This window comes from Panthera tigris, chromosome B4, assembly GCF_018350195.1.
Source record: "Panthera tigris isolate Pti1 chromosome B4, P.tigris_Pti1_mat1.1, whole genome shotgun sequence".
NCBI lineage: Eukaryota > Metazoa > Chordata > Mammalia > Carnivora > Felidae > Panthera > Panthera tigris.
The window spans coordinates 90433224-90454117 of record NC_056666.1 but is presented as its reverse complement, the minus strand read 5'-3'; the positions used below and the strand labels follow the sequence as shown (position 1 = coordinate 90454117).

General features: G+C 38.4%; 1 protein-coding gene across 1 annotated transcript; it reads left to right on the top strand.

Annotated features, from left to right (window-relative positions):
* The first annotated feature begins 674 nt into the window (after positions 1 to 674).
* On the top strand, positions 675 to 19679 carry TMBIM4 (transmembrane BAX inhibitor motif containing 4). The gene is made up of 7 exons (XM_007082220.3): positions 675 to 855; positions 4051 to 4159; positions 5558 to 5663; positions 9772 to 9805; positions 12737 to 12854; positions 18811 to 18856; positions 19416 to 19679. Exons 1-7 carry the CDS (start codon positions 759 to 761, stop codon positions 19620 to 19622), a joined length of 717 nt encoding a protein of 238 aa, XP_007082282.2. The 5' UTR covers positions 675 to 758; the 3' UTR covers positions 19623 to 19679.
* The last annotated feature ends 1215 nt before the right edge of the window (positions 19680 to 20894 follow it).

Here is a 20894-nt window from a genome sequence, read left to right as displayed (position 1 = left end):
CCCTGAGATCATGACCTGAGCCAAAGTTGGTGAGCCCTGAGATCATGACCTGAGCTGAAGTTGGTGAACCCTGGGATCATGACCTGAACCGAAGTAGGACGCTTAACCAACTGAGCCACCCAGGTGCCCCTATCTAGTCTCATTCTTTGTCATTTGTATCTAACCTTAACTGAGCTTTGTTCCCCATCTCCCCACCCCTTGCAGATGCTGGTCTCTTGAGAACCTACCTACCTGCATCAGCCCACTCTTCTCTGGTTGGCTCTTGTCTTCCAGGATTAAGCATCATCTCATTCAGAAACCCTTTAGAGAAAGTGCTCAAGAAATTTAGGGATTATTATTAACATTAAAAAATATATAATTAAAAGTGTGTCTCTCGTGTGGACTATGGACGGAATATGTGAATGAGAGATTTGTTGAAAGGATGGATGGATGGGGCCTCGGTTCTATAGCTTTCAGCAACTCTCCTGGCGAGAGGATATAAAACACCTTGTTGAGAAAACTCTGAGAAAAGTTTCACTTCGGATGATGCGAACAACGTCATTCGTTTTTTCTCCCTCCCCAACTTGAAGCAATCTCCTTTTCCCCCAGCCGAACTGAAGCGCGGAGGTGAGCGCATCGATGAGCGTGTGCTGCGCATCGATGGGCGCGGCGACTCGGCTAGTTGGGGCTGGATTGCTTCATCCCGGAAGTGGGTCGAAGGCCGTTGAGCCCGAGTACTGGGCCTCGCTGGGCGGGGTGGCTGGGGTTCTGCTACCGACATGGCCGACCCCGACCCCCGGTACCCCTGCTCCTCGATCGAGGATGACTTCAACTATGGCAGCTGCGTGGCCTCTGCCAGTGTGCACATTCGAATGGGTACGTCTCCCCCCGCCCCTTCGGGCCGCCCTGCGTGGGGCTGCTGCGCTGTCGTCGGCCTCTGGGGGCGGCTTTCGGCCTCCGGGGACAACGCCTCCCGGGCAGGGCTGGCAGGCCAGCGCGGGTCTCCAGGAGTTCAGAGCGGAAGCCCTGCTTCCAGCTCGCCTCCCCCAGGCCCCGGGCTCCTAGGAAGAGCGCCCTCCCCCGGGAGTTGGGAGGAAGTGTCGCTTCCGCTCCGCCAGGGCGCCCAGGGAGAGCACGGCTCTAGGGAGGTGTGGTGGTCCCCTGGCTGTGCGACCGAGAACCGAAACAGCAGCCCGTCCCACTTTAATCCTTTCCCTCCTCCGCGTAGAAAGGGTAGATGAAAACCTTAGCAGCCTTAATTTGGCGTCTTTATATTAAAAGAAACTAAAGGTTACTTTTTAAGGTGAAAATAAGTTTATTATGCGATCATGGTGACGTCCGCCTGAATGCAGTTACTTGCCGGCACGTCTTTGTTGTAGGGGATGTGATCGCGTTTCAGGTTTCTATTTACTTGTCTGCCTTCTTTACTGGATTGTAGGATCTGTGAGGGCAGGGACCATTATCTCTTGTTCACTAGTCTCTGCAACACCTGGAACGCAACCTAAGTTTGAGGATTCGCTGACGCAGTTGTTGGAAATGGAAGCTTTAGAGGTCAATCAAAATGCAATATTCGTTTTAAGGAATTATACAGTATTTAATGGGCAGAAATTATGTTGAATTTAAAATGCTTAAAAAAAATAAAATGCTTACCTTCATGTAGGTGGAATTCATTGCCCGCTCTAGTTCAGCCAATTGAATACAGAAGTTGCCCCAGATTTTCAGGCTATCCCTGTGGCTGGAATTTGTTCCGCAAAAGGAATTATGAAGATCTGATGCATTAAGAATCTCGATCCCTAACATCTTTATTCTTGGAATGGAATTTTGGAATGGTTTTGGCCAATGAGCGTAGTTTTTTTAAATTAAGATTTTAATGGTGGTGAAACACAGCCCATTAAAAATGTACCATCTCCACCATTTTTCAATTCAGTAGTGTGAAGTATATTCACTTTGTTGTGCAACCAATCTCCATGACCTTTTAATCTTGCAACACCGAAACTATACCATCAAGCAGCTCCCTATCTTCCCCTCCCCCAGAGCCTGGCAGCTACCATTCTACTTTCTGTTTTATGAATTTGGCTACTCTAGATACCTCATGTAAGTGAATCATGAAGTATGTGTCTTTTTGTGACTGGCTTATTTCAGTTAGCAGGTGTTCACGGTGTATCCATTTTGTATCGTGTGTCAGACGGCACTTTTTTAGGATGAATAATTTTCCATGGTGCAAATAAACTACATTTTGTTAATCCCTTTATCTGTTGGTAAACGCTTGGGTAGCTTCCACCTGCTGTGAATGATGCTGTTATAAACATGTGGCACAGTACCCCCTTGAGATCCTGCTTGGAGTTCTTTTATGTACATACCCCAAAGTGGAATCGCTGGATCATATGTGTTAGTGACAAACTTGCTTTTCCCCCTTGAGTAGGGAAAAAACCCAGTTCGTCCTCCTGTGTTTCTCTTCGCTGCTCACACAGAACACTTCAGTTCTGACACTTCTGGTCACCAAAGTGTGGTTTTTAAATTTTTTTTTTCTACACCAAGCAATTCTCCATGACGCCAACTGTGGGTCCTACAATTGAACTCAATTCTGACACCGTCTCCTAGTAGATAGTAACAGATCCCCCAGGTTAAGGGCTCAGTCCCATAAGAATACTCCCACCCCACTTCAGATGCCACTTGTAAGTAATAGGTCCCCAGGTTACCCTTAACTTGTTAGACTTGGCTGTAAGTTGAAGGTTCCCATGACTCCCTCCTTGGGTTTGATTAATTTGCCAGAGCAGCTCACAGAACTCAAGGAGACACTTTTACCAGTTTACCAAAAGATATAGGTAAACAGCCAGATGAAGAGATATATTGGAAGGTCTGGCTCCTGTAGCATTCACTCTCAGTGGGACAATATTGCCTCCAAGGGGGCGGAAATTTGTTCTTGAGGTGGAGGGCAAAAAAATCTCAAATTTTACGATAATTTTAGCCTTCCAAAGACCCGTGGTACATAAACAGATGTATGCGGCATTAAAATTTTATCGGCAGACTATTAGGAAAGTAATGTCCAGAAGGCTCCTTAGGTTCACAATAATGAAAAAAGGAAGGTTGAGCAACAGTGCCCTAGAGTGAGTCCTCTAAGAAAGAGCAAGTGGGTGGCTGTATTACTTTTTTTTTTAACTAAGGTATAAAAAATTACCTTTTATGACTTAGCATTAGGCATAACATACATTGTCACTTCTGCCTTATTTTTGTTGTTAGAAGTGAATCTCTTGAACGGAGTGTCAAAAAATTGTGGCTGTTTTAAACCACCATTCCATCTAAAGAAGGATAAAGGCATTCCAGGCAGGGGAAATAGCAAGGGCAAAGGCCCAGACATAGGAAGGAGTTGGCATGCTTGGGGAACAGAAAGGTGGCTAGCGTGGGTAAAGCACAGTGAGGAAGGGAAGAGTGGTGCATGGCTTGGAAATTAAGGTTTCTTTTTAAAATTTGTATCTAACCATATGCTTTCTATTCTAGCTTTTCAGTTTCAAGATTTGTTGTTTGGAAATGTTCTGTTTGTAATCTTTTGCTTTGTTTATGCTGCTGTGTACAAACAGTGTTTTATACTTTCTTTTCCTTTTGATGAAAACATTTTCTTTTCTTCCTTCCTTCCTTCCTTCCTTCCTTTTTCTTTCTCTCTCTTTCTCTTTCTTTCTTTCTTTCTTTCTTTCTTTCTTTCTTTCTTTCTTTCTTTCTTTCTTCCTATCTGTCTATGCCCAACATGGGGATCGAACTTAAAAAAAAAACTCTGAGATCAAGAGTCACATACTCTACCTACTGAACCAGCCAGGCCACCCATGGTTGAAAACATTTTTATTCTGGCCTATTAATTTTTTTTAGACTCATGCTTCTTGAAGGATAGTTATCATTTACAGTTTGTGATTTCTTTGGAAGTGTTTTTGTTTTTAGTTTAAGTTACAGACTACATTATTTGCATTAAGATTTACAGATTATATATAAAAATTTAATGTTTCTAAGAACATATTTGTTCCTGATGTTCTGTGATAAATGCTTAAGAATACTGTCATGTGTAATTATTTTCTTTTTCAGGCTTTCTAAGAAAAGTCTACAGCATCCTTTCTCTGCAAGTTCTCTTAACTACAGTGACATCTTCTTTTTTTTTATACTTTGAGTCTATACGGACATTTGTACATGAGAGGTAAGGTGATAAGATGCTTTTGAGTCATTTTCTGCTGCTGCTTATGATCAAAAGGGCATATTATAAGCAAAGTTCGCTTTTTCCTCTATTAACTTCTGAGGTTAGAATGTAAAAAAAGTTCATTATTAACTCTTATGAGTAAGACTAGTTCTGATAAAGAAAAGGTTCTGCAACATCGTACTTACCTCTGAACTTTTTAGCTGACAGTTTTGTAGGGTTAAATTTTCATCTTCTGATGAAATTAAGAATTTTTACTATATGCAGGTTTTTTTAAGTTTATTTATTTATTTTGAGAGAAAGAGAGAGAGCATGAGCAGGGGAGGGTCAGCAAGAGAGAGGGAGAGAGAATCCCAAGTAGGCTCCACACTATCATCAGCACAGCCTGATGCGGGGCTCGAACCAATGAACCATGAGATCTTGACCTAAACCAAAATCAAGAGTTGGTCGCTTAACCGACCCAGCTACCCAGGCATCCCTACTGTATGCAGTTTTGAATTTTAATTTTTTTGCTTTTATTATACTTATGCCCAGTCCTCAAAGCCTAAGACAGTGCTTGAATAAGCACTAATAACCGTGTGTTTAACTTTTCTTGGTGTTGGCTCATGACTAGGATAATTTCACTGAGAAATTTCCAAAGGAGCTTCATATGGTTCATCCCTAATTTGTTTAAGATTTGACCTCCAAAATAATTATTTCCATAGCTAAAAGTTATATAGATTTTTTTGTATTAAAGGAAAAATATGGGCACCTGCGTGGCTCAGTTGGTTAAGCGTCCAACTTCAGCTCAGGTCATGATCTCACCGTTCATGAGTTCGAGCCCCGCACCAAACTCTGTGCTGACAGCTCGCAACCTGCTTCGGGTTCTGTGTCTCTCTCTTTGCCCCTCCCCTGCTCATACACTGTGTCTCTCTCTAAAATAAATCAAACGTTAAGAAAGGAAAAAGAAAGAATGAATATTTTCTTGGAAGTAGACAATTTCTATCATCACTTCCCCTACAAAAAAAGTAGTTTGCTATTTGAGGTAAAGTCCTTTAGTTTAAATGATAGCTACATAGTAGATGTATATAAAATTTGTTTATTATTTAATAGCTATTCTTTATGTCAGTTTTAAAAAGCAGTATGCTAATTGCAAAAATATTCAAATATGCTAAAAGTTCCTGAAGTAAAAAGGAAAAGTACTCCCCATTTATTATGGGCTCTTTTCTTTATCCTGCTGCTCTTTCCCAGCTCACACTCGTCAAATTCCCTGAATGGAAAAACAGTTTCTTTTGACAGCTTGGTGTGGTTCCTTCCACACCACAAATACACACAAATACAACAGACGGATTTTATTCTATTGGTTAATACTATTTATACTGTTCTTAAGCTTAAAAATGCTTTTAATTTTATGTCTTTTAGTCCTGCCTTAATTTTGGTGTTTGCCCTTGGATCTTTGGGTTTGATTTTAGCATTGACTGTAAACAGACATAAGCATCCCCTTAACCTGTACCTGCTTTTTGGATTTGTGAGTATTTTGGCAGTATCTGTTACTTTAACGTTTTATTCTTGTGTTTTAACTTTCTTTATTTCATTGAGTGCAAGTACATATGTAATAAGTAGTAGCAAAACAAAAGTAATGAGTTTTTAATAAATTCAAATATCTTAGGAAATTACTTGTAACTTTCTAGTCTTTTAAAATCAACCTTTGTCAGTTTCAAAGTTTTTTTTTTTTTTTTTTCTGTCGATATTATGACATAGTGGAAAAGAATAATGAATTGGACTCTCATGACTTGGCTTTGCCACCATCTGGTTATGTGACATTTGGCAGGGTGTTTAGCCTTTCTGTACCTAGTTAGCTCATATGTAAAATGAAAATGTTAGAGTAGGTTATCCCTGTGATACTTTGTATCCCTAATATTCTGTGATTTCCTTGAGAAAAAAATTATAGCCTTAATTTCATAGACCTTAAATTCAAATCTTTATGATTAACTCCTCAGTGTTACTTATTTTTTAATTTCTTTCTAATGTTTATTTTTGAGAGAGAGAGAAGGAAAAAGAGCAAGCGTGAGTTGGGGAAGGGCAGAGGAGGAGACACAGGATCCAAAGCAGGCTCCAGGCTCCAAGCTGTCAGCACAGAGCCCCACGCGTGGGGCTCAAACGCATGAATTGTGAAATCATGACCTGAGCCAAAATCAGACACTCAACCGACTGAGCCACTCAGACACCCCCTCAGTGTTATTTTTATGTTAGTACTCTGTTCTTTTAAAGGACCATTTTGCTCAGTTGATGTGCTCTACTAATTTGTTTTAAAATCATCATTGGGGAGGGGAGCCTGGGTGGCTTAGTCTGTTAAGTGTCTGACTCTGGATTTCAGCTCAGGTCATGATCTCATGGATTCACGAGTTCAAGCCCAGCATTGGGCTCATGGAGCCCGCTTGGGATTCTCTTTCTCTCACACTCTCTTTGCCCCTCCCCTGCTTGTGCTCTCTCTTGCTAAATAAATAAATAAAATCATAATTGGGGAACTTAACTTTAGGTCATGTTTGTTTAGATGTTTGTGAAAATTAAAACCCAAACTACTACCTATTAAAACCCAATCCTATAATATGACCAGAATGAGTTGTAAGGCTCAAGTTATATATCTTTTAAATTATTTTTCTTGTTCTCATATCCAATATGACTTTGGGTTCTAACCTAAAAATTTACTTCAAAACATTTCAAACTAATGCCAATTTTATAGTCAAATAAGAGTGAAAATGCTATTTACCAGATTAAAATGCTTTAAACTAAAGAAAGTTTGTGAATTCTGGTAACAAGTTTATGTTAATATGATGAAACAAAAGCTCATGACTTTAGAAATTTCAATTATAGGACAGGTTATTCATTTAAATCTTAGGTTCTTTTGTTTGCCAGGTATCAGAACCCTAACCCAAGTTATCTCAAGTAATGTGAAGTTTATAAGAGCTTGGGAACCCCCCAAGAAGGGGCCTTAAGAACTAGACAAGGAACACTAGAGGAAGCTTCCAGGAATGATGCTATTGTAGGGAATCCGAAGCAAGAATTGGGAGTCTCTTCCCCCTTCTGTAACATCTCTTTTCTACCTTACAGTTGTCCTTACACATAGTTTTCCTCTTTGCTGTCTTTAGTTATTTTTTTTTTTAAGTTTATTTATTTTTAAGAGAGAGAGCAAGTGGGGTAAGGGCAGAGAGAGAGAGAAGAAAGAGAGGATCTCAAGCAGGCTCTGCACTGTCAGCTGCACCGTAAGCACGGAGCCTGATGAGGGGCTCTAACTCACACACTGAGATCATGACCTGAGCTGAGATCAAGAGTCAGACGCTTAACCAACTGAGCCACCCAGGCACCCCTGCTATCTGTAGTTTTTATATGGTGCATTGTGGGCCCTCATATGGTTTGTTAACCTTTAGCTTTAGCTCCTGCTGCCATAACTTCATTCTCTAAGTTTAGATTCCCAAGTGAGAAAGAATCTGATTGGCACTGCTTATTATTGGCACAGGTCACATTGTAGGTTGTTAACCAATACACGGGTTGGTAGTCCTAGGGTTAGATACCAACTCCTGCCCCAGTCATCTTTGTCCTAGGAGAGAGAGGGGGTCATAAAAAGAAACTGTCATATGGAGTTCCTCTTCAACTCTATATAATGCCAGCCTCCTTTCAAAAAGACTGTGGTTGATTTCTCTCTGGTATGGACTGACTTTTGTCCAGCAGAGAGAGAACCTACTAGAAAAGCATTAGCCAAATGCTTGTGGGCAAGGTGATCTCTTATTCCTATATCCATAGCTAAAAATGGGTGAACAACTAAGGAAGCATGTAAAATACATTTCAGATTATTCAGAGACCTCTGATACGAGGTACTTTGTCCTGCTCTACCAAAGTAAGCAAGGAGGTGGATCTTATCTTGTTTTAGAAGGGTGTGTGTGTGTGTGTGTGTGTGTGTGTGTGTGTGTGTGTGTTCACATACTTAAAAGAGGGCATTATTTTGGGGTGGTGGTATGTTTTCCTAGTCTTATCTTTTCTCCTGTTCATCCTGTCCCGTTTCCTTTGGATACTTGAGTAGGGGGTAGGATTTCTTACCTCAAGTCATGTCACAAGTATCAGGAAAGTGGTATGATCATATTTGCCCGGAAAAAAAAAATCTTTCTATCATCTTTTGCTACCACTTCCCTGATGCTGCCAACAGCATTATGACAAAATGGGGCGGTGGCTTCATTGCCTCCACGTGTGTGTCCATTTCTAATGCCATTTTTGCTCTAGTTCTGTTAGATTTCTTGATTTCAGGTGGGGAGAGTTACAGGGAGGGCTTCTCCCAGGACTATGAGTATACAGCCACTGCCGTTACTTCTGGCTTGGCTTTGTGATACGGTCTAATCAGATAGTTGGTAAAATTTAACTAGAGTAAGCATGTCAGACGAAACAAAGGCATATAGTTAAGGAGAAAGAGAAGCTGGAGGATTAAGACTCAATGTCCCTAAATCTTGTATTAAGATATGAGTTCAGCTGCATGTGACATGGGGGAAGCAAGATGGCTTACTTCTCGTTCATGTAAAAATCTGCATGACTGTTTAGTGAAGTTGTCAGGGGCACAGACACTTGCTGAAGTTCAAGTACTCCTTAAGCATTGTGTGGCATAAGTTAGCTCACCGCCAATATCCACATTCCATCCAGTTATTTAAAAAAAAAAAAAAAAAATGAGAGGGGCGCTTGGGTGGCTCAGTTCTCACAGTTCGTGAGTTCGAGCCCCGCGTCGGGCTCTGTGCTGACAGCTCCGAGCCTGGAGCCCGCTTCAGATTCTGTGTCTCCCTCTCTCTCTGCCCCTTCCCCGCTCATGCTCTGTCTCTCTCAAAAGTGAATAAACATTAAAAAAATTTTTTTTTAAATGAGAAGACAAAGGGAAGAGCAAGCCCCTTTGTTTTTAGTTGTTGTACACCTCTCCACCCACATTCTGTTGGCTACAATAAAGTCCTATGACCAGATCTAGCTGCAGGGGAAGCTGAGAAATGTAATGTTTAACCTGAACAGCTATGTGTCCAGGTAAAAGTTCTGTTACTAGGGAAGAAGGAGAGAATACTGGGAGACGGTTTCAGGACTGCCACACCAAAGTGCTACCTAAATATTTTATTCTTCTTAGGTGTGTGTGCCACTAGAAGTTTTTACGGATGGGCATATCATTTGTAATTTCTTTTTACTTACAGAGAGTATGAAAAATGGAATTTCCCATACTATTTCTGTTCCTGTTACAGATATGAAAACTCTAGTTAGAGTTTAAGGATCACTATTAGAATCTAAATACTCCTACTCAATACTTTGAGGTCTCATTTTCTTTTTGCTTTTTTGTAAAGCTTTATTTATTTAAGTAATCTCCCCAATGTGGGGCTCGAATTCATGACCCCAACATCACGAGTCATGTGTTCTTCCAGCTGAGCCAGCCAGGTGCCCTTGAGGTCTCATTTTCATTATGGTGGGCTTACCAAATGTCCCGTGTAATTCAAAGGCTGCTCTGAAGCTAAAATGAGATCATAAACATGGAATCACATTGAACTCTTAGTAATTAGAATATGTACATGATTTAGTGTAAATTTTATGTGCATCTGTGTAATTTTAGTTTCTTTTTTTAGACACTATTCGAAGCTCTGACTGTGGCCTTTGTTGGTAAGCCGTAATTCTGCTTCTCTTATGTTACACTAACTTTTTAATGTGGATAAATCTTTTGTGTAAATAGGTGTTTGGGACTAAAGCTTAACTTCATGAAATGTCATATTTCAAGTATATAGCATAGGATGAAGAATTCCTAAAATATAAGCAAAATTAAATGTTTATACTTTATGTAGTTCAACTAAGCTTAGAGGAAGTGGAAAAGAGTTAAGAAAACAGCAGAATGGAGAATAGTATTCATGTGTGTTTATCCATTTATAAAAAACAAGACAGCTAATGTTTTCCCGATTTAAAGGGGCCTTGGAGGAACTGATAAAATATATTTTGAGCCATACATTTTCATCACATGAGCTGAGCCTCTCAAATTGCTACACTGAACTGTGCTTCATTATTACATCATATTTTATTGAATGGCACTATAAGAAACTTGGTAATTCTGTTTTATTTTTGGTGTTAAATATGTATTTGAAAGAAGTGTCTGTTTAAAAAAAAGAAAAGAAATGAATTGTCATAATTATTTGATGTATCATATGTAATGCGTCAAGTAAAAATTTTCATGACTCACTGTTTTTTTAAAAAATTTTTTTTAATGTTTATTTATTTTTGAGAGAGACAGAGCACAAGCAGGGGAGCGGCAGAGAGAGAGGGAGACAGAATCCGAAGCAGGCTCCAGGCTCTGAGCTGTCAGCACAGAGCCCGGTGTGGGGCTTGAACCCATGAACTGTGAGATCATGACCTGAGCCGAAGTCGGGCGTCCAAACGCACCCAGGCGTCCCCATGACTTAATATTAATAAAAATTCAGATAGTCTCAAAACGATTAACGTAGGGTACCAAAAAAGTTAGAATTAACTATTACAATAATAGTTAATTGTTAATCATTATGTTTAACATATTGGTCTTTTCCTATTTTGTCATTGTTGCTTTTAACCTAAGCCAGTTTTATTGAATCTACATATTGTTTGGTAACCACTTCTTTCTTTTATAAAGGAATCAATATAAGTCAATAATAATAACTACTAAAATAAATAGGATTGAAATTTCTCAACATAGAAAGGAAGTATTATTAACATTTACTTAATATTTATTTTTGGTAGAACCTTTCCTTTTTCTAAATTATTTTTCAATTTTTTATATTTTGAGAGAGAGAGAGCGTGCATACACACACACATGAGTGAGCAGGGGTGGGGTGGAGGGAGAGGAGACAGGACCTTAAGCAGGCTCCCTGTTTAGCGCAGAGCCCGAGGTGGGGCTGAGTCTCCTGACTGTGAGATATGACCTGAGCCGAAATCAAGACTTGGACAGTTAAGTGAGCCACCTAGGCGCCCCAATTATTTATTATTATTAACATTATTATTAATGTTACTATCTATTCATGTTATTACCAAGTCCATCTCTGTCTTCCCTGGCTCCCACCATGTGTAATGGATATAGGAGAAAGATTTGCTATTTCAGGGTTATTGGAATAGGGGTGGACATACACAGATGGGATAATCTGAGAACTCTATTTTCCTCCTTAATTATAATATCCTTTCCACCTAATCTCATTCTAAAATTGTTGACAAGATAACTTCATGTTTTTCCTTCTCTGCATTCACCTTCCTGATCCTATAACGATAGAAATAGAGAAATTCTTTTTTTTTAATTTTTTAAAAATGTTTTTATTTATTTTTGAGACAGAGAGAGACAGAGCATGAGCAGGGGAGGGGCAGAGAGAGAGGGAGACACAGAATCTGAAGCAGGCACCAGGCCCTGAGCTGTCAGCACAGAGCCTGATGTGGGGCTCGAACTCATAGACCGTGAGATTATGACCTGAGCCGAAGTTGGACACTTAACCAACTGAGCCACCCAGGCGCCCCAGAAATAGAGAAATTCTATATGTAGTATTTAAGAATAGAAATTAATCCCTGAAAAATTAAAAATTACTTAAATGGTTTTGGTTGAAAGTACTTAACCTCCTTTAAAGAGGTTACAATTTAGCATTTTGTTAAAATGTTAAGCAGTGTGTTATAATTACAATAGCCATGGTCAATTCAGATGTTCATTCTAAAATTTCAGAAGGGAATTTGGTATATATTCAGGAAACCCCCATTTCTGTATTCCAAGATGATGCAGGTATGGATATAACGCAGTTAGTGGCTGGTTCCTATTGTCTACAGGGTTGATGAATGGCAGACAATCCCAGACAGTGCCAGTATTTTTTCTTGCCTAGTTTCTTTGATTTGGGCTGATGGACTGGGTTATGCAATGAAGCAGGTGATTGCTAGAATTGCTGTTACTGCCCAGTGATTCCCAGTCAGCCACAGGACCCCATTCATCCCTACTGATACTTAAGTCATAAAGGACAGTCACCACAGATCGTCATAAAACTCAGCTGGGACAGAGATGGTGGGAGTCATCCCACCGTATCCCCCAAATCCTAAACCACCTGGCTGTGTCATATCTCTCCAGTCATCTCTTTAACTTCATAATGACGTGACCCCTTTATTTTGTATGAATGAGTATTTTGGGGCCTGTTTATTGCAGTGTGGGTGTGGTTTTACCTTCCAAGGCTGGATAAAGAGTCTTCTATTTTTATTGGCAAGTAGTACCGAAGAAAATACAGCATTTCTGCTAAATGCCAGGGGAAAACGCTGTTTAAAATTGAGTATGTTTGGGGCGCCTGGGTGGCTCAGTCGGTTAAGTGGCCGACTTCGGCTCGGGTCATGATCTCACGGTCTGTGAGTTCGAGCCCCGCATCGGGCTCTGTGCTGACAGCTCAGAGCCTGGAGCCCGTTTCAGATTCTGTGTCTCCCTCTCTGACCCTCCTCTGCTCATGCTCTGTCTCTGTCTCAAAAATAAATAAACGTTAAAAAAAAAAAAATTAAAAAAAAAAAATAAAATTGAGTATGTTTAAGTGCATTTTTAATCAGTGTTTTTTAATTTTACAGTTTCTTTCTATGATATATATATTATTCTGCAAGCATTTATACTGACTACTGCCGTATTTCTTGGTTTGACTGCATATACTCTACAATCTAAGAGAGATTTCAGCAAATTTGGAGCAGGGTAAGTTATATATTCATGACTATGATAGATAAATATCCTTAACATTATAGGTTGTCCTAAGATAAGTGCTATATTGTTAGCTTTGGATACTGCCTTCTAAAATGGAGGGTGATGAGAGGTCATCTCTCTGAGTGTTAAGGCCGGGCTCTACTCCCAGAACATACAGGGAGACGGAAAGTGGCTCTGAGTCATTTGCTTCCGCTCTATATTGAAAGGAACGGGAATGTCAAAAAACAAACAAACAAAAAACAAACAAACCCAGTTTTCTAGAGAGGCTAGGCTTGTGTGCTCTATGAATGCTATGGAACTTACTAAATTATTCAGGCCTTTGTCTTAACATCATTGTTACCAAGACTATTCACTCTCTTCTTTGTGGGAGAAACCCAGGTGTTGGTGATACCTGCATGAACTTTAAAGCCTTTTTGACCTATCTAGATTAACCTGTATCTTTCTTCAAACTAATAAATATATGGAATGATACTTTTTATATAGGATAATGGTACAGTGTTGCCCTCACCTGGTAAGAATGCATATATTCTTTTCTAAGCTCATAATGGCTTCCTGTTGGCATATCATCACCCGAGCATCGAGCATCGTCTGTCCTTTTTCCTGTTACAACGTTAAAAACTTACAAAAGTCTACTGTGGCAAAATATTCTTTCATCCCCTTCTTTCCCCCTGGAAATCCAGGTTACCAGAAATCTCTGTTGGGATAAGATACAACTAGTCATCCAACACTGACAATTGTGCAAGATGCTTAAATCATTGTATTAGAATGGAGTTTGATTTACAGGCAATATTTTTTCCATTTCCTGCTTTTAGTGCTGTGGTGTGGATACATACTCATGTGGTACATACGGAGAAAGATTTGCTCTCTGCTTCTTCTCATGCCAGTCTCCATGTGCTCCCTGTCTCCCATCCGTTCTAGTATAGTCTCTAGAAATCCAGTTCTGGTAAATAATCTTACTTTATGTTTCAGCCTCTTCATAATATGTTATTCTTATTTCAGCTGAAACTTGATTCCTCCTCGAGAACATTGTTCTCTAGCTGCTCATTCGCACACACCCTATGTAGTTTGGGTAAGGGGTTAGTATTGCCAACTGCTTCCGTCCCCTAGTGCTACTCTCGTTATTTCTTTAGTGTGCTAGAAATCCATTGCTCTAAGGTGTATGTTGTCCGGCTCTACACTTCCTAATCTTCCTCATTATTGCCAGTGATTCCCTTTGTTCAGGCCTTCCTTGTTCTTTTTATTTTTTTATTATTTTAAGTTATTGCTGCACCCAGCATTGGGCTCGGACTCACAACCCCGAGATCAAGAGTCGCATGCTGTACCATGAGCCAGCCAGGCACCCCAAGCTTTCCTCATTTTTTAAAGACTCTAGCATCGAACCACATGTTAGGCCCATCTATCACCTTAGCTTCTCAGTGTGTCTGGCCCTCTTCTTCAGCAACTTTTCATCTCCCTGCCATGGCTACACCGCGGACTTTGTGGTCACTAGGGATTGTTCCACTGAAGAAATCTTAAATGCCAGTGTCGCACTTTCTTTCTTCAGCCTTCTACTAGCTCTCTTATTTCTCTGCTCTGACAACACCAATTTACTGTGCTTGTTCTTTAACAACTGCTATTGCCGTAATAAACTCCTTTGTATCAGACCTAGGGGTCTCATGTTTTCTACGGGCATCCATGAAACTGTGCCAGACTACCTCATTATTAGCTTGTGAGTAGAGTAAAACCTCAGATGCTTTCTTAATGCCACCTTCCCCATACTCCTTGATGCAGAAGCTTTGGAGTTTTCCTAAGGTTTAAGTGTGGAAAAGCAAGTTCTGAGTCCATTTCAGTCCTGAAGGATCTATACTATGTGTTGTTAGATACGTCATTCTAACTTCGGTCTTCCAGATATCTCAGTAGAAATTTTGTGGCTATTCCAGCAAGGGAATTGAGAGCTGGAATCTCACTATGCCCTCAATTCACCACACTGGGTTATGATACTATTATATACTTAATTTCTGATTTTATTTTGTTGTTAAATAACATATTTTGCATGATTTCAGTCCTTAGGTATTTATTGAGAGTCATTTTACGATACTTAGTAAATGTTCTTTGTGCACTAAAAGAGAATGTATGTTTTGTTGCTGTTGGATCAGTGTTTGATGAATGTCAGTTAAGTCAGGTTCATTGATATAGTGTTGTTTAAGTGTTCTGTGTGCTTAACCAATCTTTTCTGTGTGCTCATTCTATCAATTAATGTCAAAGTAGTAGTGAAATCTCCACCTACAAGTACGGATTAGTGTATGATTCTCTCATCATATCTGTAAGTTTTGCTGCATGTTACTTTGAAGTTCTGTTTTTAGTTGCATAAACATTTAGGATTGTTATGTCCTCTTGATGATCCTTTTATTACTCTGTAGTAGTTATCTCTGGTAATATTTGTGCCCTAAAGTACTTTTTTGATACACTTACCTCAGCTTGCTTGCTTGCTTGCTTGCTTTTTTTTTTTTTTTTAACATTTATTCATTTTTTGAGAGACAGAGAGAGAGCACAAGCAGGGGAGGGGCAGAGAGAGGGGGAGACACAAAATCTGAAACAGGCTCCAGGCTCTGAGCTGTCAGCACAGAGCCCGATGCGGGGCTTGAACTCATGAAACGCAAGATCATGACCTGAGCCGAAGTCGGACGCTTAACCGACTGAACCACCCAGGCGCCCCATACCTCAGCTTTCTTTTAATTATGTTAGCATGGTAAACCATTTTCCATCCTTTAATTCTTAGCTGATTTGTGGCTTTATAGTTAAAACAGTTTTCATACAGGCAGCATATGGTTGGCTCTTGCTTTTTTTTTTTTTTACCTAAATTCAATATGACCATCTCTGCTATTAATTGGAGTAGACTACTAACATTTAATGTGATTATTGATCTCATTGAATTTAAGCCTACTATCTCAGCATTTGTTTTCTTGCTGTTTGTCCTGTCTGTTCTTTGTAACTTTTTCCCTCTTTTCCTTCCTTCGGATTGTTTATCTCCTTTATTAGTTATTAGCTATAGCTCTTTTAAGTAGGGTTTGCTCTAGGTTTTACTGTTTATTTATTTGTTTGTTTTCTTCTTACTCCACATTTTTAAAATTTATTTAAGTAATCTCTACACCCAGCGTGGGGTTTGAACTCACAACCCCAAGATCAAGAGTCTCATGCTTTACCCCCTGAGCCAGTCAGAGCCCCCTACAGTACACATCTTTAAATCATCCTCATCTACCTCTAAGTCATATACCATTTCCTGTATAGCAAACTTACATGTCCTCTCCCCTGCCTTCGTGCTATTGTTACTGTAACTTTTAATTCCACATATGTTACACACCTCGTAAAATATTATCTTTGTTCAAAACATTAAATTATCCTTTAAAGAGACTTAAAAATACATGAAATCTTTTATGTTCACCCACGTATTTGTCATTTCTGTTCTTCATTTCTTTGTGTGGATCCAAATTTCCATCTTATATTTTCCTTCTGCCTGCGGGCTTTCTTTTTAATATTTCTTACAGTGCTGGTCTCTTGATCTCAACTTTTGCATGTCTGAAAAAATATCTTTTCGCCTTTGTTTTTAAATGTTATTTTTATGGAGTGTAGGATTCTAGGTTTGGGTGATTTTTTTTTTTTTTCCTGTTTTCCATATTTTATAAGATATCATTCCATAGTATTTTGGTTCAGGTAGTTCTTGACAAGAAGTCTTCTGTCTTTCTTATCTTTGTTCCTCTGTACATAATGTCTTTTATCCTCCATCTACCTTTAATATTTTCTCAGTAATTTTCAGTAATTTGATTAACATTTTTAGTAATTTGATTATGATACTCCTTGGTGTAGTTTTCTCATGTTTCTTCTGCTTGGATTGTCAGTTTAAAATTTCCATCATGTTTGGAACATTTTCAGGAACTGTTACTTGAAACATTTTTAGGTTTTGGCTTCTCTGTTGAGATCAGCATATACGTTAGGCTTCTTGATGTTGTCCAACAGTTCACGGATACTCGGTTTATTTATTTATTTTTTCTCCTCGGTTTTCTCTCTGTGATTCATTTTGGTTCATTTCTGTTGCTACTTTTAATTTGGTAATGTGTTCTTCTTTAGTGTCTAATCTGCTGTTAATTCCAACCAGAATATTTTTCTTTTGACATATTTTTCATTTATGGAAATTCAGTTGAGTTTGCGTCTTAAAAATATATATCTTCCCCTTATCTTCTCATGGTGATGCTTTCCTCTAACTCCTTGAACATATGGAATATATTTTTTAATGTCATTTACTAATTCTATCATTGTGTCATTTCTGAATTTATTTATATTGATTGATTTTTCTCATTGTTATAGGTCATATTTCCTGGTTCTTTTGCATGCCTTTTAATTTTTTATTAGATGCTTGTCATTGTAAATTTTATATTGTTGGGTGTTGATTTTTTTCTTTCCTTTAAATACTTTGGTTTTATTCTTCTCTTAAGCTGTTAAGTTCCTTGGAAACTGCCTGAACCTTTTGATGCTTGTTTTTAAGCACTGTTAGGTGGGTCCAGAACAGTGTTTAGGTTAGGGCCAATTTGGTCCCACTGTTGAGACAGTATCTTTCTAAGAATTATTCAAACCCCACGTCTTAGGAGGTCTTTCCACTTTGGTTAGGGCGAACTTATTCCTGTTCCCATTTGGGCTCTGAGGATTGTTCTGCCTGCTTCTCTTTCCCCAGCCTTTGTCACTTCCTCACGAGTATGCATTGATCTGTGCTCAGCTAAAGACTTAAAGGGGACTCTCTGCATATCACCAGAGCCAACTAGCTCTCTGTATAGGTCTCTCCTTTCTGGAACTTTGCTCTGCGAATTCTAGCCATGTGGGCCTCTCTGACTTCTGAATTCTCACCTCCTCAATTCAGGGAGACCAGAGGGCTTCATATGGGTTCTTGTCCCTACACTGTGGTCCGGAAACTCTTTTCCAGCTGGGTCACTTATAGAGCTTACCTCTTCTGTTTCCCTTATCTCAGGAACTACTGTGCCATGCTGTTTGCTGTTCAGGGACTGAAAACGGTTATTTCATGTTTTGTGTGTTTTTTACTTAAGGAAGAAGGGTACATTTGACCCCAGTACTTCCTTGTGACCTAAAGCAGCAGATGTGTATTCACATCGCATATCTGATAACAAAGGACTGACTGCTTAGATGTCCTGTGTCGTATGTTTATACTTTATAATACCTCATTATACATCATATATAATATGTATGAATGGTAACTCATGAAATTATAGCAGTGGTAAATTTATGTGCATAAAGTAAGTTCTATAATACATTAGAATAAAATAGTACATTGGGAACTTTGATAGATATGCATATTCACAGACTAATTTGACACTGTTATTTGGTTTAAAAATAGTTATGTTTCATTTGTTCATTGTTCTAAAAGTTTTATCGATTTCTGGCTTAAAATGCTTCTAATGATATTTCTGCTTGTATCAGTGTTTTTTTGGTGTTCCAGTTGAAAACCTTAAAAATGGTACTTTAATCTAGTTTTGTTCACCATAAAAACAAATGTTGAATCAATAGCTGGTTTTTCAATTTCTGAGTATTCTACAGTATTCATTGTATGTTTATGAACTCTTTTTTAAGTTTATTTATTTTGGGAGAGAGAGAGTGCACCAGGGCACAAGTTAGGGGGGAGAGAGAGACAGAATCCCAAGCAGAATCTGTGCTGTTAGTGCAGAACCCGACGAGGGGCTCGATCTCACAAACTGTGAGATCATGATCTGAGCTGAAATCAAGAGTTGGACGCTTAACCAACTGAGCCACCCAGGTGCCCCTGTTTATGAACTCTTATAGTTCACTTATTCTTTGGCAAATGTCAGGATGGATGTATTTTTTTTTTTCAGAAAATGTTGCATCAATTTACATAGTTTTTTGGTAGGGAACAATATTCTAAATCACTAATATTTTGTTTTTATAGACTGTTTGCTGTTTTGTGGATTTTGTGCTTGTCTGGAATCTTGAAGGTAAGTTGTTTTAAAATGCTAACTTGAAATTTACTTCTGGCCATGTCAATATAAATAATCTTGAAAAGCTATAAGAGGTACTCTTGTGATAGGATACTTGGTTATAATTTTTTGGAACACTTGTATGTAGAATGACTTAAAAATTACCTTTTAAAAAACTAGGGTCTTATGTTAATCAGTATTATGGATTGAAAGAAAGATGAACATATCAGTTAAATTACATAGAAAGAGGCCCTCACTTGTAATTGCTCACCTCCAAGTGACACGTATAATTCTGAAAAAGAAATCTACTTTTAAATGATTTATATTTGGAATGCTACTGTTCAAAGTCAGGTGGGTAATTTAATAGAAGGGAGGATATCCATCGATTCATCCATTCATCCTTTCATCCAACAGAGATGACGATGGACTTGCCTGGCCTTTTTCTATGTTTAACATTTGTATTTAAAGTTGTAAAGCATTATTAAATATGTACATATCATGTGTAACTTCACAGCAAGTAACTCAAGTATTCTTAATATCGTTCTTAAATACAAACTTATTAATATCTTGCCTGTAGTTATTTTTCTATAACGAAACAGTGGAGTTGGTCTTGGCTGCTGTGGGAGCCCTTCTTTTCTGCGGATTCATCATCTATGACACACACTCCCTGATGCATAGGCTGTCACCTGAAGAGTATGTATTAGCTGCCATCAGCCTCTACTTGGATGTCATCAATCTATTCCTGCATCTGTTGCGGTTTTTGGAAGCAGTTAATAAAAAGTGATTGAGAGCAGTGTTTGGAAACTGATTCATTAAGTAATAAAGTTTGAGATATAATTGACTAGTAAATACTTTTGTGACTTTATGTATATGCTATGGACTTCTGAGCCATTGCTATAATATAGTATAATATTATACTATAGTATAGTATAATATGTATAGAATATTATAGTACAGTATTATACTATAGTATAATAGCAATCTGTATTACTGTTATATAGTAGTAATTATAATAGTAATTATAATTATATGCATATATATGATAAATATATAATTACTAGATTATATTCTAGTAATATAAATCTTAACTATTCTTTATGATATCTCATTTGTAAATCCTTGATTTAGAATCTTAGGAAAGAGATACCAAAATTCTCTTTTTCAGTTTTTTCAATCCTAAACTTGCCATATATAGATTGTTTATCTGCAATTCAAAAATAATTTCATGAGTAGATAAGAGTATCAATTGATCTTCTAGTGACTTTATCTGAATTTTTCCTTAATTAACATTAGAATTGATTTTGATTTTAAAGTACTTGTGTCCTCACCATTATAAAGTATAAGTTTCCTTTCACTAGGAAATTTTAATCTGACTTAGAAAGGAAAAAGCAAAAAAGATAAATTCTGCAGAATTATTCCATATTATATTAAAATTAAAGTGTTAATGACATTTCATTTATAAAGTATACTAAAAGTTAGATGTCTTCTTGAAAGTCAGACTTTTGACATAAAATTTGACATTAAGTACAGGTTTCATTTAAAAATTACAGCAGTGTACCAGTGGCCAAGCAAACTCTGGCAGGTTCCTTCACTGTACTAGTTTGCTAGGGTGTCATAACAAAGTACCACAGACTGGGTGGCTTAAAAAGAAAATAATTTTCTCCCAGTTCTGGAAGCTAGAAGTCTGAGATCATGGATTGGTTTCTTCTGGGGTCTCTCTCTTGGCTGGTAGATGGCCATCGTCTCCTTGTGTTTTTACATGGTTTTCTCTCTCTCTACTTGTCTATGTCCAAATTTCTTCTTCTTACAAGGACACAGTTAATATTGGATTAGGGCCCACCCTACTGACCTCATTTTACCTTAATACCTCTTTAAAGACCCTGTCTCCAAATGTGGTCCCATTCTGAGGTACTAGGGGTGAGTACCTTGTAGTAATTTAGAATGTTTGTGCCCTCCCCACCCTCCATTCACAGTTTGAAACTTAATGCCCAGTGTGATGATATGAGGAGGTAGGGCTTCTGGGACATGCTTAGGTCATGAGAATGGTGCTTTCATG